At 46.2% G+C, this 18276-nt stretch overlaps 1 protein-coding gene across 1 annotated transcript in view; it reads left to right on the top strand.

Annotated features, from left to right (window-relative positions):
- ADCY2 (adenylate cyclase 2) overlaps positions 1-17217 on the top strand; it is a 341754-nt gene extending 324537 nt beyond the window's left edge. Inside the window, exons 22-25 of the mRNA XM_049767904.1 lie at positions 3247-3354; positions 9508-9622; positions 13268-13392; positions 16401-17217. Of these exons, the coding sequence (XP_049623861.1) occupies positions 3247-3354; positions 9508-9622; positions 13268-13392; positions 16401-16553 (501 nt within the window). The 3' untranslated portion in view covers positions 16554-17217. The remainder of the gene's footprint in view (positions 1-3246; positions 3355-9507; positions 9623-13267; positions 13393-16400) is intronic.
- Positions 17218-18276: the final 1059 nt, after the last annotated feature.

Below are 18276 nucleotides of genomic sequence, written 5' to 3'. Positions count from 1 at the left end.
GTTAGTGTGTTTGTGAGGAGCATTTAAAGATGGAGGGAATAGTCTCTCTGGTGTACTACCGAATTTTCTTGAAAGGCTTTAACCTCAATGGAAATTCTTTGCAATCTTCACTTTACATATAAAAAAAAAGATTGAAAATAGACTTATTCCTCACCATCTGGCAGGACCAGTCCAGTTTATGCTGAGGTCTCAAGGTACTAACTGAACAACATATGGGTGATGTACATTATTGTAAAAGCAAAGGGGAGTCGATATATTTTGAAAGATACAGGTGTGTGTTTTAGAATTTAAAATAGATGTCAAAAAATAAAATAATAGGTGTAATTTTTCAGTAGTCCATATTCTGCTTTCATAGAGAAACATGTGCTTTGGTAAAAACAGGCACATCTGTTGCTGCTTTTAACTGGCCTAAAGTTCCTTTTCTTTCTTTTTTTTTTTTTTATATATATCTCAACTTTAATAACAAACCAGATTGAGATACTATAGAGTTTGGGCATTTGCCTTGCATAGAGCCAACTCAGGCTCAATTTCTAGCACCCTTTAGAGTCCCCTGAGCCTCCAGAAATAATTCCTGAGTGTAGAGACAGGAGTAAACCCTGCTGGGTGTGGCCCCAGCAAAAGGAAACAAACCCCAGCTCTTTTCCAAAAACCAGTCCTGCCCTCCCATCACCAATCTCTCCATCAACCAACATGCAACCTCCATCCTTCTATTGCCAGTGCCCATGGTTTGCTTTTTTTTTTTTTTGTATTTTTGGGGCCACACCCATTTGATGCTCAGGGGTTACTCCTGGCTAAGTGCTCAGAAATCACCCCTGGCTTGGGGGAACCATATGGGACACCGGGGGATCGAACCGCGGTCCTTCCTTGGCTAGAGCTTGCAAAGCAGACACCTTACCTCTAGCACCACCTCTCAGGCCCCCCGTGGTTTGCTTTTATTCTATTTTTATTTTATTTTTTTACCTTATTTTATCTTTTATAAAACACTGATTTAATTTATTTTATTCTTCTTTAAATAATTCATTCATTTATCTTTTATAGTAAAAACAGGATTGGGGACATCTAGAATCTGACTTTCTCTTCCCAACTTTCCTCTCATCCCACCCATGGCTTCTTTCTAGCATGAAACACACAGGAAGCCACTATTTCTGGCTTGCTCCCAGCTGAGAAGTTTCCCATGAGCCACATCTGGGTTCTGTGTGACTGACCAAGTCCCATTTTGTTTCTTTGCTGTCCCACCTCTCCCACAACAGTGAGCATCTTTCCAGACAGATGCTGATGACCTGGACCCAAAGTTTTGGGATCCTTTATTGTATTTCAGGGATGAGGTTAAATCACATCCAGAGGAGGCATACATAGAATGTTCTGGGTAGACAGAGAAAATAGGGATCAGGGCTGGAAGGACCAGTCCACAATATGAAGCTTACCACAGAGTAGTGAGTTCAGTTAGATAAATAACTACACTGACAACTATCAAGACAATGGTACTGAGTGAGAGAAGCAATATGCCTATCTTGAATACAGGGAGGGCTAAGGTGGGAGATGGGGAAAGGGGAATTTTGCACTGGTGAAGAGGGCTGTTCTTTTTTATAACTGAAACCCAACTACAAACATGTTTGTAATCATGGTGCTTAAATAAAAACATTAATAAAAAATTTTTTTAAAAATGTTCTGGGTAGGGCCAGTGGGGACAGACATAAGGTGAGCTCAGGATGGAGCTGTAGAGGGACTTGAAGTGAGATGGGAAGGAATTCATGCCTCAGCCCCAAATACACAGGGTGACTGTGTATAACAAGAGTAGGCCTCTGACAGCCATCTGGGTTCCCAGTATGATCCCCCTGAGGAATTTGTCTCTTGGTCCCATGGGCTCCACAGCCAGTTCTGTACCCAGCACAGCCCTGGCTTCAAGGACTGATTCTTGTAGCCACTACATAATATTTCATTGTGCAGATGCACCATGATCTCACTCATTTGTGGGATATTAAAAACAAGACAGTATGGTAATAATATTCAGAGACAATAGAGACAAGGATAATTCATGGTGGGAAGCCCTCCACAAGGGAATTCAGATAGGGCAAAGAAGGGAGCACTATGATAATGATGGTTGGGAATGATCAGTCTGGATGAGAACTGGGTGCTGAAAGGAAGGAAAGTGATGTGCAGGATACCCCTCAGTAACAATATTGCAAACCACAGTGTCTACAAGGAAAAAGAGGGAGAGGGAAAGAGAGAAAAAGACAGAGAGAGAGAAGAAGAAAATGTCTGGCAGCCAAGGGGGGGGGAAACTTGAATGGGGACATTGGTGGTGAGAAATGATGTGCACTGTGAAGGGTGTTGGACATTGTAGGACTGAAACTCAACCATGAACAATTTTGTAACTGTATATGTCACAGTGATTTAATCAAATAATTTATTTATTAAACAAAAATTAAAAGAACTGGTCCTACTATTCCACCCATAAAAATACCTGCAAACTAGTGACCTGTGGAGAACCATGAGCACAGGCCCAGTGGGATTCAGGGGATTCTGAGGTACAGGGACCTCATGATGTGTTAGTTTCAGGTTGACCTTCTAAGGGCCTGGGAGTGGATCTGGATGTTTTTCTCCACAATACCATCCTGGCTGGGCTTTGACACTTGATGACACATGTCACACTCGTGTTCCACTGCAATGAGAAGTGGTGACTCAGGGGCCTGGCCTCTCAGTCCCATCTCCAGCCCGGGAGACCAGGTGGGGCAATCTGGCTCTGAGGTACATGACAAAGGATTCTCTCTGCTTCTGTAAACTCTCTTCCCTGAGTCCTAAAATAATTCAACAGAGCAAAGGTGAAGAGACTCTCAATCTTGCATGTGGTGTGAACTATCATACCACCCTGACTTCCTGAGCAGACACAGAACCCTCCAGAACCTCTGTCGGCTCCCAACACCCACAGGCCCATCCGAGTGGATGGCAGGAGCTGGGTAAAGAATGGAACTAGGCATACAAAAAGGAGCAGAAACATCAGACTTGGGACTATTCTAGATGGTTCTTTCCTCTGCCCAGCAGGCAGAGCCAATGCCTAGATAGAGCCAGGCGAAAGCTCTCTTGTCTGAGCCGTCATGAGCATGTTCTGTCCAGTCCTCACATTCCTCCAAGTCAGCCCCGCAGAACCTGAAATTATCGAGCAATGAGGGACAGTGGAGCCCAGTCGACTTTGGAAAGTTTTGGGTCTCTTTGGTAACTGACTGAATGCTTGCCCTTGATCCGCAGCTGCTGTCCAAGCCCAAGTTCAGCGGCGTTGAGAAGATCAAGACCATCGGCAGCACCTACATGGCAGCAACGGGTCTGAGTGCTGTGCCCAGCCAGGAGCATTCCCAAGTATGTAAATAGCGTTGGGGTGCCTGACACAGTCTAAGCCTGAGCACATGGGAGCATCGCGAGAGTCAGTGGTCCTAGACCCTGCTAGAACCTCTCGCCCTGCCTGGCCCTTCGCTTGATTGCACCCCCATAGTCCACTGTCCTTGCTCCTGCCCTGTCCTCTCACCTCAAAAAGACCCTCATCTCTGCCTGATCATGTCCATTACCAGGACATGGACTCAGGGGCCAGTCACCTTCTTATTCCTGGGAACACACACTCCCTAAGGATGAGCTTTATTGTAACACTTTTCTAAACCCGAAGGACCACTTTTCTGTCCCCCTGTACTCCTATGGCCACCTCACTATTCCTTTGCATTCACTGTTCTCCCTGCCCTTCTGAATCCTAAGAACAGCCTCACTGTCTCTCTGCACCCACCACTCTCACTGTCCCACAAGGCTCTGTAGCCCTCCAGTGAACACTCAGTTCTGTACAGCTGGACCCAGTTCACCCAGGCCCACCCCCCAGTAGATCAGTTCCACCACCTACATCAGAATCCCCACTCTTCCAGGTATACCCCCAAACTTGCCCTATCTGAGGCTGGGACTGGAGACAAAATCCAGGGTGATGCCATGCCCCTATCTGGAGATGTGATTTGTGAGCTTCTCTGGAGCCCCACAGGCTTTAAGAGCATTCAGCTTCCTTCCCTGCCCTTCCTGCACCCTTTCCAAAGCACTTCTCTCACCTGGCCCATATCTTGTGCAATTTCCTTCATCCAAGCACCACGCATCATTCCAGCTTTTGGAAGCATGTGTGACCATGGCAGTGGGAACCTTGTCTTCTTTGACAGTCCCCTAAGTACTCATTAGGGGGCACTGTGTGTGGAAAGTGCTCTTGTTTGTTGGATGCCAGTTGGGGTGCCCATTCCACTTTCACTTTTTTATAAACCTCCTGGTCCCTAATCTCATTCTTTGGTCCCCCCCCACACCCTGCACTATGGAAAACATATCCAGTACCACCTTTTAACAAGTGTTTAAGACATGCCCCCCAAAATGGGGAAACAGGCATGGCAGTGTGATAACTTTGCCCAGCATAGAGAGACAAAGCAGAGGTGTGCTCCTCTGTCAGTCCAAGCTTAGATGACACATCCCTTCTCCCTCAGTTCCCCCATCTTGCACTCACACTACCTCCACACTTGGCTCCACATTTGAGAGTTGGTTTCTCTACTGTAGATAAAATGTCTGAGGGCTGGAGTGATAGCATATCGAGTAGGGCGATATGCACGCGGCCTGCTTGGATTTGATCTCCATCAACCTATATGCTCCTCTGAGTCTACCAGGAGTAATTTCTGAGTGCAGAGTCAGGAGAAACACCTGATCGCCACCAGGTGTGGCCCAAAACAAATGAAACAAACAACAACAACAAAACAGCAAAGAACAATAAAAGGGTCTAGACTCTAGACAAAGGACAACAGACACTTAAGAGCAGGTTTCAGGGTGATAGTGTGGAAAAGACCCTCAAAGCACTGACAAATGCATGGTCTATTCATCTGGGGTGAAAAGGCTTATCTGGAACCAGATGTATGTAAATGAGGTGTTGTTTGTGCAGTTCTGATTGGTGGGAAGTTTGTCCAGCAGTGATTGATGGAATTATTGCCTGAATATTCTCTGAGTGTAGCATCTTTTCGTTGGCTGTGGCAGAAGCCCCTATACCATGCATGGGCATCTAATGTATTGGCAGAGTCTCCCAATCTCCTAGCCTGGTTCTTATTCAGGCTCAGTGGCTCTGTGCTTATTTATATTTTGGTTTTAGTAATCAATGCCATTCTCTCACTGTTGCTTCCTTCCACGCCTGTGCCAACCCACTTCTTCCTGCTCAGCACAGCTCACCTCCTGGGCCGATTCTGATCTGCTTCCTTCCTTCTCACCAGCCACTTTGTCCCCAAGTAACTTTCCTCCAGCAAGAATAGAGAAGGGTGGGGCCGGGCGGTGGCGCTCGAGGTAAGGTGCCTGCCTTACCTGCGCTAGCCTAGGAGACGGAGGACCGCGGTTCGATCCCCCGGCGTCCCCAAGCCAGGAGCGACTTCTGAGCGCATAGCCAGGAGTAACCCCTGAGCGTCACCGGGTGTGGCCCAAAAACCAAAAAAAAAAAAAAAAAAAAAGAATAGAGAAGGGTGGTTAACAATGAGACGACTTCAGGCTGATTTCTGTAGCTCAGCTTCCTTCACTCGAGTTGTACATAGAACAGTGGGTCCTGTTCTTTTCTTCCGAATGTTGGGGAGACAGCTTTAGTAGGCTTGCTACATTCCGTTGGTAGATGCTACCAGGATGGCAATAATGATGCAGTTGTGGTTTGTAAACCATTTTGTATTTCAGTCCTGATGCCTTCTCTGATAGAACAGCTCTAAGAGTTTGGAGATATAGATGAAATCTCATGTCAACATATCTATGAAGAGATATTTTATCAGTATGAGCTATTTTAATTAGATCATTTAATTCTTCATTATCTTTATTCTAAAGATATTTAGAAGCCTACAAAAACTTACAAAAGGAAAATACATTCCACTTGATTAAGGAGGTAGATCATATATTCAATAAAAATTTAATTGGTTCTTGGACCACACCTAACCATACACAGGGGTTATTCCTTACTCTATACTAAGGAATTACTCCTGGCAGTGTTCAGAGACCATATTGGATGCCAAATATGGATCCCAGGTCAGTCAGTTGTAATGCAAGGCAAATGCCTTATCCACTGTACTATTGCCCTGGCCATACTCAATAGATATTAATATGGAGGTTAGTTATTTTTTATAAGACATGACTGCAATTTTTGCCATTTGCAACTTATCTTAAATGAGCTTAATACTTATTTCAAACAAAAACACTTTTACTTATCATTTAAGGGAATATTTAGTTTGACAACAAAAGACTTTCATTTTGTAAAATATATTGGGTTGCTCCAAGATTAATTTATTCTTAATTCAAAAGAATAAAAGAGGCCAAGTTATCTGGAGAACCGCCTTTTGAAATATAGCTGCTTTTTGCAATTACCCCAGCATTTACTTGCAGCAGGACTCAGCTACCCACTGGGAAAATGAACACCCAGGGGTCTTTGAAGGCCTAGTCTGATCAAGGCTTAGAGACCTGCCTTTCTTGTGCATCTTTTGTGCTTTCTAAATGAAACAATAGGTTCTAATTTTAAGCACAAGGACAACATGACCAAATGGCTGGTTGCATTTTGTATACCCACCGGTGGCTGTTTTTAAGAGGCATGTGTCATGGCCAGGAAATGATGTATTACATTCAGAACTGGCTCAGCTCCTAAGCCGTCTGATACAGCCAGTACTAGAACCTGATCCCTGTATGCCTGTTAGAGAAGCCAGTATCTGTAGTGTCCCCCAAAGCACTTCCTTCCACATTCAGGTCATTCTTTGATTAGTGCCCTCCTCTTCCTCTCCATACTTTTATTTCCAGCTATGATTTCCAGGTTGTGTACACAGGTATGTTGCTCTTTCACTGCTGAGCATTTTTTGTTTGTTTGTTTGTTTTGGGTCACATCCGGCCACACTCAGGGCTTACTCCTGGCTCTATGCTCAGAAATCACTCCTGGCAGGCTCAGGGGACCATATGGTATGATGGGATTCGAACCACCCACCTTCTGCATGCAAGGCAAACGCCTTACCTCCATGCTATTTCGCTGGCCCCTGCTGAGCATTTTTCTAAAAAGAGAGAGAGAGAGAGAGGAGAGAGAGAGAGAGAGAGAGAGAGAGAGAGAGAGAGAGAGAGAGAGAGAATCTCACTGAAAGGTTACTTCCAGCATCACTTGGAGACTCAAGGGATATTTCTGATGACAACTGTCATGGGCAGAACACAGAGGCAGCAACTCCCAGGCATGCTTTCCACCTTTGACCACACCTCACCATCCCCTATTACCTTCTCACTTTTACTGTGTCCCAGAGTCTGCTGGAACTCCAGGAAGCTTAGTGAGCCCCTTTTGAAGAGGAAGCCCCTTTATTATGTATGCCCTAATTCATGATTAGGATTATCTCTGGTAATTACCAAAAATGTTTGTGGTAAACGGGCCAGGGAGATGGCTCAAGTGGTAGACCAGATGCCTGGCCTGTGTAAAGCCTGTAGATATAAGGACACTGCGTGGCTTGAGCATTGTACCATTGAGTCAGAGCACAGAAAAATCAGGCCCACAATACCTGCTGGGTATCACTGGGAGTCTCCTCAATTCTCATCCATGACAGTTATAAATAAACAATAGTTGCATTCTTTTTGTAAATGTTAATAAAAATGTTTGCAAGTTCAAGCTTAATTGTCCATAAAGGTTCACCCAAACCACACTCTGGTTGCTTCTGCTGTCACAAGCCTGATCTGTCACTCCTCAGCCAGTTTCCAACAGTGGGTCCCCCCCATCACCAGCCCCTATAAGCAGATGAGAGGGTTTAAAACAGCAGGGAAGAGAAAGGGTGGAGAAGGTGGAGGAGGCCAAGAGCTTTCCTTGATCCAGGTGTGAGCGAGCGAACACTGTGCTTATTTCAGCCCATAAAGCTTTGGATCATGGCTCATTTTCGATGTTGTGGTTCAATAGCTTAAGGAAGTTAAAAATGATGCTGGACTCCTTCCATGTGTATAAGTGGGTGCATTATTCCATTGCACTTCTTTGTTGTCACCCAACAAACCCCAGCAGGCCCAGGGGTGTGCTGTGTGGGCAGCTATTTGTTCAGCCCATTCTGGCAGATTTTGCCAGGCTGTTCCCCCACATCCCTACATCACAGCCCCATCTCCCTGGGACTAGTCAGACTCTGTCTCCAGCAGAGCCAAGCTGACCTGAAAAACAAAGCCCTATCCATGCTGTCCACACATTATAGGCTCACAAGCGAGCTGGGCTAGGTCTTGTGGTGGTAATAGAGCATCAGCATGAATTTGGTTTTTGTGTTGTTTTGTTTTTACTTCAGCAAGCTAGTTTTTATTGAACAACATTTACTTAGAAAGACGTGAGGGGAGAAAGAGAGGACAATGTGTTGAAGAGAGAACATGGACTTCTCCAGAGTGGAAGAAGCCAGCGAAGAGACATAGAAACAAGGGAGATAAGGCTAGTTCTTCCTAATCAATCATATTAATAAAGTTGGCCTGGGGAAAATGTAATCATGATTCTCATCAGCACAGGGCCAGAGTGGCAAACTGAAACCCAAAAGGCCAGTGTTCAAGGGAGAACAGGAGTTTCAAGAGTAATTTAGTAGAGAGACAGAAAGATCTTTGTTCAAGAGAAAAATACCAGCCTGGGAGATCAAGGCAGCAGGTTACACCCAGGGTGCTGGTACAGTGTCGGTGCTCTCTGCCTGAACACACAAAGTTACTGTCCAATGGATGCTGGCCCAGATACCCTGAGCATTGCTTGGGAGTCCACAAAAAGGCAGAGAAAGAAGTCTTGAGGTTCCCAAACATATTTGGCCTATAGTCCTCTTTTCCAAAATAAAATCACCTAGAGTCCCCTGGAAATCCACTTAAATAGAACACACAGCAAGTGCACCCCAAATGCACCCAGGCCCACCCCATCCTTGGGCTGTCCAGCATCCCCTGGAAGTGGGAGGACCCCAGCCCACACTGGAAGTGGCCAGCAGAGGTGGAAGGAGGTCTTCCGGAAGTGGAAACTGGCCTACCAGAAGTGCCTGGTTACGTGTAACCCCAACCCACTGGAAGCTGCTGATTGTGACCCTCCACCAGGGTCTGTTGTTAGCAACACCAGAAGTGACCCACAGGAAATTATCATGATGTGCAATCCTCCACCTATGTAACCTTTCACCTGTATTTGGCTCATTCCATTGTCACCCTCCTCTTGCTTCTGATTTTGTCCATTCTGGTTAAAACCCTGCATCTATCTTACCTTCTACCTGTGTGTGTCTGTCAGTGCTCCCCAGTTGTGATCTCACCTGCATCCATGGACCCTACATCCATGTAACTTTCCCCTGGGTGTGTCTGTGCATCTGAGATATGACCTTACCCCCTCAACCATGGCCCCTGCACCCATGTAACCTTCCCCTATATGTATGTGTCTGCACACCCTAGCTGTGATCTCTTCCCCACCTATGAACCCTGCACCAGTGTAACCTTCCCCTTTGATCCTCTATATAACTACCCAGCTTGGTCACCCTCCTGTCTCCTCAGGAGCCAGAGCGGCAGTACATGCACATCGGCACCATGGTGGAGTTCGCATTTGCACTAGTGGCCAAGCTGGACGCCATCAACAAACACTCCTTCAACGACTTCAAGCTGCGAGTGGGTAGGTGGAGCCAAGCCTGCCTGGAAGCTGGGTTACAGCAACCCCCACACAGGCCCACACAGCTCCCTGCAAAGGCTGCTCTGAGCTGCACAGCTGTGACAGATGGGAGGACTCAGTTACGGGCTCAGAAGAGGCTCTGCAAAAGTTAGGAAGGGGAAAGGAAGAAAAAAAATAATCTCCTTTGGTTGGTTAGGTTGGATCCAATCTGCAAGCATCTGGAGGTTTCCTAGAGGGGTTTCTAGCTTCCCAACCCTGCTCTACTCTCCGACCAGATTTCTTAATCCAGTCTGACTTTCCTTTGATAATTGCTCCCTTAGTTTATGGAGGACTATGATCCATTACGGGCATCCAGTTATAGGGAGAAAAATTTTTAGTAAAATGAACTGTATCCTAGAATTACAATGATAGTCCACAAGCCTGCGGTGACCACGCCAGCAGGAACTCCCAATGCCTGCTTTAGGTTCTTGAGCTGCTCAGATGAAGTGTGAGATCAAAGGCCAAGTTCTTTAAAAAAGGCATCAAAATCTGGGCATGGGACTTCCAGGTGCTTGTGCTCTGCCTGTGTGAGCCTCTTTGTTGGATTCCTGGCACTGCAATAAAACAGCAACTAAAAAAAGGAAAGAGAAATAACAGAAAGAAGCAAGGGAACTACTTCTGTTAAATATTTTCCTCTCTTCTCCTTGAAGCATTTGCCTTGCACAAATACCTCCTGCAGAACAGAGCACGTGTGAGCCCTGGGTCGGCACACAGCCCCCTTGCATGCTCTGTACAAGCTGTGAGCAGCCAGCTTGGATAATTTTTCAAGGGCTTCTTGGCAACCCATTTTGCTGCCTTTTAAAGCAAGTCCACATTCAAGGAGCCCTCCGAGAAAATTCCCTTGGGAAAGTTGTGTGTGTGTGTGTGTGTGTGTGTGTGTGTGTGTTTTTAATTTAACTTCTCTTGCATACAGATTCCAGTGCTGACAAAACCCTGCTATTCTCAGTTCTTTGCTTCCTTGGCCAGGCGTAGGTGCAGAATTTGAAAGCCCAGAATCTGCTCCTTGCCTGTGCCAAGAGACCTCCCCTGTCTGCACGCACAGCTCGTTGTTGGGGTGAAGAGATACTTCTCCCTGCAACTTATCCCCAGGCACCACCAGTCTTTACCGGGAGGTGGCACTTAATGACCCCCTCAAATGTGCAGGTGGCCTTGTTTTTGGGCCACACCCAGCTGTGCTCAGGGGTTAATCCTGGCTATTTGCTCAGAAATAGCTCTGGCAGGCACGGGGGTCCATATGGGATGCCAGGATTCGAACCAATTACCTTAGGTCCTGAATCGGCTGATTGCAAGTCAAACGCTATCTCTCCGGCCCGCAGGTGGCCTTGTTAAGCCTGGCACTGCTCTATGACTGTGTGGACTACCTGGAAGATGAGCATCTCTCACTTTCAGACTTGATTACAATTAAACCAAGTCAGGCATATCTAACCTAGAATATTTTCTGCAATAGTTTCCCATGCTCATCCAGAGCACTGTCTTCTGCATCTCTGCTTAACTGTCTTTTCTGAACACTTGAGTTTCTCACTGATGAACAGATAATCCTGTTTGCTTGTTTTATTTTTTCCCCCTATCTCTTCATCAGCCTTTTTTCAGTTTTCCAGGACTCTGGGCTCAGCGCTTCAGTGGACTTTGAAGCTGGCCTTTGCCCAGATCCTTTGCAGGAGGAGGAGCCTACAATACTCCATGGTGGTACATGGTGCCCCCTAGTGGCGATGTACGATGGAACTTGAACGAATCCTGTGCCCCTCACCACCTCCCCCCACAAAAAAAAACTAATCACCTCCATAATAGGCAGAATTATTGGTCCTCACATGCTTTTCTGCATGTCAAGCTGTGGAGTGGATGACTGATGAGAACCACAGTGTCAGTACGCTCATCGGTTAGGGCCACACAGTCAACAATCTTTCACCTTTGCTCTCCCATGCCTGCACTTCCAGATGCTAACTTGGGGAACAGGAGTGGACAAGAGCCAGAGGGTAAATGGGTTAAAATCCGCAGTGCTTCAAAGGCTGTTCCTCAAAGGGAGGGGAAGCAACAAGAAAGGGGAAAAGTCCCACAAGCACAGGAAGTTGATGGCAGACCATCAAAGTGTCTAGGGCCAGGACCCTGTGTCAACCGTCAGGCTTGGCCGCCCCCACCCCCCTGCTGCACAGCCACCATTCTATATCCTGAAAAGCAGAGAATACTGTGATCCCAAGACCCACCCTCAGGGTTGATGTGAGAATTATAGAGTTTCCATGCAGGGAGAGAAAAATAGATCCAAATTCTGTCTTCATATATGCATTGTTTAGTCTAACAGAATGTTGGCAGGGCCCCTGAATCCCAATAGTGGCAGAACAGTCAGCAAATACAGTTCCACACCCAGGGTAGCCTTTGAAAACAAAAACGGATGTGTACATCCAAATGCATGGTAACTACAAAGCAGTTGGAAACAATATTGCACACATCTCTGGCCAAAGATGCTCTAGCAGCATGTAGTAATGTCATATTTTGTTGCTTGAAACTATAAAGTCTATGCCACTTGGAACAAAGATGAATGGACAGAGGCATGAAGGAAGTGCCACAGACATCAGCATGGCGTCGCCAAAAGAAACAAGTTCTGGGGCCATAGCAATAGCACAAAGGTGAGGACGCTTTCCTTGCAGCAGCCAACCTAGGTCCCCCCACCCCGGCCTGCCAGGAGTAACCCTTGATTATAAAATAAAAATGAGTTGTGAGCACCATATTTCTAAACTCCACATAGCCAGGTTTAAAGAAGCAGGTAGCAGCAAAGAAATAATAAACCAAGCCAGACAGAAAAGGATAATCATGGTGTCCATCTGTGGCCTTTACCTCATGCTCTCCACCTCTGCCAACAAGCCAGAACTGCCCTTTCTTTATTCAAACCATTTCCAATATGAGGAGGGGAAAGGTCTAGTAATCCAGGTGGATTTTTACATGCCAAAAGAGATTTACAGGAAAGATGAAGATGGGGAACAACCTTTGTTTGAGTGCTAGGTGTCATCTTATAGTAAGTGATCCTCAAAATACAGCCCTGCATGTAGGCCACATTGTATTTGTTCCCATTTTCTTTCTTCACTTCAAAATAAGATATTTTCAGTGTGCATAGGAATTCGTTCATAGTTTTAGTTTTTACTCTAGTCCAGCCCTCCAACGATCTGAGGGAAAATGAACTGGCCCCTTATTTAAAAGTCTGAGGACTATAATACTAGCACTGCCAAGTGTGACCCAAAAATAAATAAAAAGATAATAAAGAAAGAAAAAACTAGTTCAATGGGGATTACTCTTTGCCTGAAAGCTGTATGCTCTAAGTAGGGTGGCCACACAGTGTTACTTTCTGAGCTAAAGCCCTGACGTCCAGAAATGACTCTGACATTTTTCCTTGCCTCACTGTACTTTGGTCCTCGACCATGCAGTTAGGAGTATTATGAAGATTATGAATACGGGGTGTTTGCAAAACTCTCAGGGACCTGGAAATCAGGAGAGGGGGTATCCCATGGTTAAGTCTTGTTGTTTTGGATTCTGACGACTGATAAAATGTTCTTGGGAACTGTTGGACTCCAGCCCTTGTGTTGGTTTGAAACTTATTGACCCATTTGTGCTGTGTCCTAGGCATGAACCATGGGCCTGTCATAGCTGGTGTGATTGGCGCTCAGAAGCCTCAGTATGACATCTGGGGGAACACAGTCAACGTGGCCAGTCGAATGGACAGCACCGGGGTCCTGGACAGAATACAGGTAATGAGTCAGGGAGTGGGAGGACCAGTATAGGTCAAATAAAACAGATAGTGCCCCCCCCCCCCCCGTGGGCTGGTTTGGGAGTCCCCTTTCTGTGATGGGGTTGGGGTGGGTGGTCACATTTTTTTAACAAGGTCAAGTGAGTATGGTCTGGTGTCTAATGTGGGGTTCAAGATGGCAGTTTCTGGCGCAAAGCAACAATACAGTAGGGGTAGTACAATTTCCTGACACACAGATTTCCTGACGCAGATTCAATCGTTGGCATCCCAAGCCCTGCCAGAGTGTTTTCAAAGCATAATGCCAGGAGTAAGCCCTGAGCATTGCTGAATGTGATGCAAAAACTAAAACAAAGGTAGCAGCTTCCTTCTTGTGCCTCCTCTGCCTCAGTGGGAGTATCAGGTGGTTGAATCCTCTCTATGGTTTATCAGGGGATTCCTTGTCCTTTTCAGAGCCCCTGGGGGTCCTTGTTCTAGCCCAGGAACCTCATTTTCTGAAATGGTCATAGAGTGCCATAGAAAGTTGCCAGCCCCTGAAGAGCTGGGTCTCTAGGTCACTCTCCTCCTGCATTGGCCTCACTTTCACAGGGAAGCTCACGAGCATGGATGCTTTTTCTTGCTTTAATTTCATTTCCAAGGGCCAGGGTGATAGTGCAATGGGCAAGGCACTTGCTTTTAATGTGACCTACCCAGGGTCAATTCCTACCACACCCCATCTGGTTAATCTGGGATTGATATCTTAGTACAGAGCAAGGAGTAAGTCCTGAGCACTACTGGGTGTGACCCACAAAGGAAAAAAAATGTTTTTTGCATTCATAAAGGCAATTTCTTCCTATTGAATTTGACTTATTTCAAGCTCACAGTTGGTTTGTGATACTAGAGAAACTCCAATGCTTGATTTCATGCCACCAGAGTATCTTCAGTGTGGCAGGTCCTCTGCAAATTGCATCCTTCCCTGTTCCTTTCATCAGCCCCAAATTCAACCACCGGGCCTTGCAGGACTGAGCTGGGCTGCTTCTGTAGGTTTTTCTGCTGGAGCTTTGGCCTCAAAAGGGCTGGACGTTCCAGCAGTGGGACTCCAAAGAACCCAGGGCTCAGCTCTCTGCTTTCCTTTTTCACTTTATTTCTGCAGCTTTCAGAGCTGTAAATGCATTTTTTCCCACTTTGAGACCAGAGCAGGACCGTGGCCGAGTTCTCCTTGTTGAGGGGGCAGAATGCAAAGATATCCTGACATTCATGAATCATCACTGAGCTCCCAAACTTACTTGGCCTTTACAGGAAAAAATAATTGATCCGTTTCCCACCCCCCCAACCACCTTCCCTGAGTGGATATACCCCACTGCACCGCACAGTGACACCCAAGACTACCAGCAGCTTTAGCTCTTCCCAGAGTTTCCACAGGGGAAACTATTGGCTCTGGGAGGTGATTATTTTTTTAAATTTTTTTATTGAGATCAATGTGAATTACAAGTCTTTCACACTGTATTTCAGGCACATAGTGACAGTGAATTAGGGTCGTTCCCACCACCAATGTTGATCTCCCTCCACTCTAGTTCCCACATGCCTCCCTTACCTCCACCCTTAGCTCCCTGGACTGCTAGTATAACTGTTCCCTTTTGTGTAGAGCTTGCTATAGTTTGGGTCTCTTGATTCTATTGTCATTGACTTCGGCTTTGGTATTTAGATCTGACCAGATTTAATTTCCACTCAATGCTCCTGAGACCAGTTGGCCCCTGGGTCCCATCCACATTCTTTTTATTTTCTCAATTTGTAGGAAGACATAGAAATATGAGGCAGAACAAGATGATTTCATGTTCTAAGGTTCTGTGAAAAGGGGAAGAATCCCTATCTAAAAGCTATAAATAAAATTAAAAGAAGGGAGAAAGGGGGGGACAAATATAGCAAAATGTTTTTTGTTGTTTTTTTTTGTTGTTTTTTTGTTTTGTTTTTTTTTGCATAGGCACAGTAAATGTTTGGGGAAATTAGAAAGGAAATTCCCTTCACCTAAGAGATACGGGGTGTCTCTACCCATGAAGCATACTGTTATAAGACTGACTACAGGCTCCAGGCATGTTAGTTATCAACCCAAGGTCTTTCTTTATGGTCCCAGGAAAAGTTCTGCTCAATTGCTCAAAGTCAGTCTTCTGTAATTAGAGATCTTGGTTTTTGCACAGATCCTAGTATGGAGCATCTTGATTTCATCTCACCGTTAGATGGTGAGGTAGGGCAGCTTGCCCTTAGGTCAGGTTGTTGCCATTTCCTCATCATTAGGTGTCATATGAACCTACCCTGGAGTAAGTTGGTGCCAGAGTGGTATTAGAGCCTCCCCCTGTGAAAGGGGCGGGAATTGATTCTTGGTGCTGGTGCAGGAAACTGTGACAGTTCTAAGGTTGGGATCCAGGACCGTTAATGTCTGATCAATTGAGGACTACATCAAGTCTCTGGGAGGTGAGGTGATTTTTTGTTAATTTAAAACTAAGGGTTTTTTCCTTGGCCACAACCACATAAGGCAATGCTCAGGGCTTACTCCTGACTCTGCTCCTGGCAATGAATGCTTGGGGGTACTCTGTGGAGTATCAGGGATGGACCTGGGTTGGCCACATGCAGGTTAGACTCTGCCCCATGGTATAGTCTATCTGGCTGCCCACCTGTGCCCTTGACCTTGACAGCATTGTTGCCCCGCTAATTTTGGAGTGCACTTGGACTTCCTGGTTCTTGGGGGCTTATGAGTTTTCTAATTTTCCACTTGGTCTTTCAGAAAGACAGAAACTTTCTTTTCTTTTCTGATACATTGTACTGTTTTCTCCTCTGCTGATTTCTGGAGGCTGGAATCTCAGGGGCAAGTTTGGTTTTTGTTTTGTTTGTTTGTTTGATTGGTTGTTTGGTTGGTTTTATATGGTGCTGGGGATCCAACACAGGCCTTGCACTCACAAGCACCATCTAGCTAAGCCTCAGCCCTAGCCCTTTAGGCACTAACCGATTTTTCCTCTGCTCTTTGGGTCTGGTTTCCAGGTCACAGAGGAGACTAGCCTCGTCCTGCAGACCCTGGGCTATACCTGCACATGTCGTGGGGTTATCAACGTGAAGGGCAAAGGGGACCTGAAGACATACTTCGTCAACACCGAGATGTCACGGTCCCTTTCCCAGAGCAATGTGGCATCCTGAAGGGTCTCCCACATCTGGCCCAGGTCGTGTGTACCCACGCCGAACAGAGCAAAGCCACATCCCTGCAGCTCCGCCCTATGCTCCGGAGACTTTGCAGCCTCCTTCACGTCACCCGGTGGCATCATCATCATCGTTGTGTTCAATGGACGTGTGTCCCAGGCTGCCATTTGCACTGTGCCCCCGGCTCCGAGGAAGCAGGACAAAGGAGCGGCTTCCAGGAGGGAAAGCAAGAGGGAGGATGCTTTGGAGAACTGGCTGGAGGGGAAGCCCACACACATTCTTAAGGCAATAAAATTAGGGAGTGTAGATTAGCTTCTGGTGCATGTTCTCTTCTGGAAAATACAGTAGGTCACCAACCGCATCCGCTAGTTTGATATTAAAACTACACAGTATTCACCCCCACCCACCCATGGAGTTTGACTGTCATCGTCCTCCCCCCACTCCCCGCTGTTTCTCATAGCCAGGGGCCTGTCTGTGGTTCCGTGGGGCTCATCCATGGCTCTGTCCCCTTTGCTCTGTGGCATCTCATGCCAGTCTGCCAGCCACACGCTGCCATCCATGCCCGGTTCATTCTCATGACTAGCACCTGTTTTGTACCTCACATCTGTGTTTTGACACCATTGTCTTTTGTAAGGGTAACTCATTAAAAGTTTTATGTACTTTGGTTTGGAGACAGGGTGTCTTTCTTTCACTCCTTCTCACTGTCACCCTTGCTGGAGACCAGCCTCCTGTGAAGACTGTGGGGATTAAGAACACAAGACAGGGGCAGGGGAGATAGCATGAGGTAGGGCGTTTGCATGCAGAAGGATGGTGGTTCGAATCCCAGCATCCCATGTGGTCCCCCGAGCCTGCCAGGAGCGATTTCTGAGTGTAGAGCCAGGAGCAACCCCTGAGTGCTGCCATGTGTGACCCTAAAACAAAAAAACAAAACCAAAATAAAAATACAAGACAGACATGAGAGAGAGAAAAACAGGTGACCAAGGGGACTGAGAGCCTTGACTATTCTCTATGTATAATATTTATTGTCCAGGGACAATCAACATGGGAGGAAGAGCATGTTAATAATGATTGATAATGTGGGACCGGAGAGATAGCATGGAGGTAAGGCATTTACCTTTCATGCAGAAGGTCATCGGTTCGAATCCTGGCATCCCATGTGGTACCCTGTGCCTGCCAGGGGCAATTTCTGAGCACGGGGCTAGGAAAAAACCCTGAGCACTGCCGGATGTGACCCAAAAACCACAAAAAAATAATAATTGATAATGATGATGATGATAATAAATAAGTCCACAGTGAAGCAGTTTTTTGCCAGCAAGAACATGTGGTCTTGTTTGCATGTCAACAGACCTACATTAAGCTCTCAGATTCAGACTGAAGGCAGTGCTAAGGCATTACTCCTGGCTCTGCACTCAGGAATCACTCCTGGAAGGCTCAGGGAACCTTATGGGACTTTAGGGATTGAATCCAGGTCAGCTGCATACAAGGCAAACACCCTCCCTGTTTTGCTCCAGCCCCAAACATCGAACCTTTAGTTGCAGCACATTCATCCCTAACTGATGGTTTTTGGTTTTGGTTTTGTTTTTGGTTTGTTTTTTGTTTTGGGGAGGTTTTTTTGGGTCACACCTGGCAGCGCTCAGAGGTTACTCCTGACTCTGCACTCAGAAATCACTCCTAGCAGGCTCAGAGAAACATATGGGATGCCTGGAATTGAACCTGGGTCTGT

This window comes from Suncus etruscus, chromosome 2 (genome assembly GCF_024139225.1).
Source record: "Suncus etruscus isolate mSunEtr1 chromosome 2, mSunEtr1.pri.cur, whole genome shotgun sequence".
NCBI lineage: Eukaryota > Metazoa > Chordata > Mammalia > Eulipotyphla > Soricidae > Suncus > Suncus etruscus.
The sequence above is the reverse complement of the archived record's forward strand: the minus strand, read 5'-3'. Positions and strand labels throughout refer to the sequence as shown.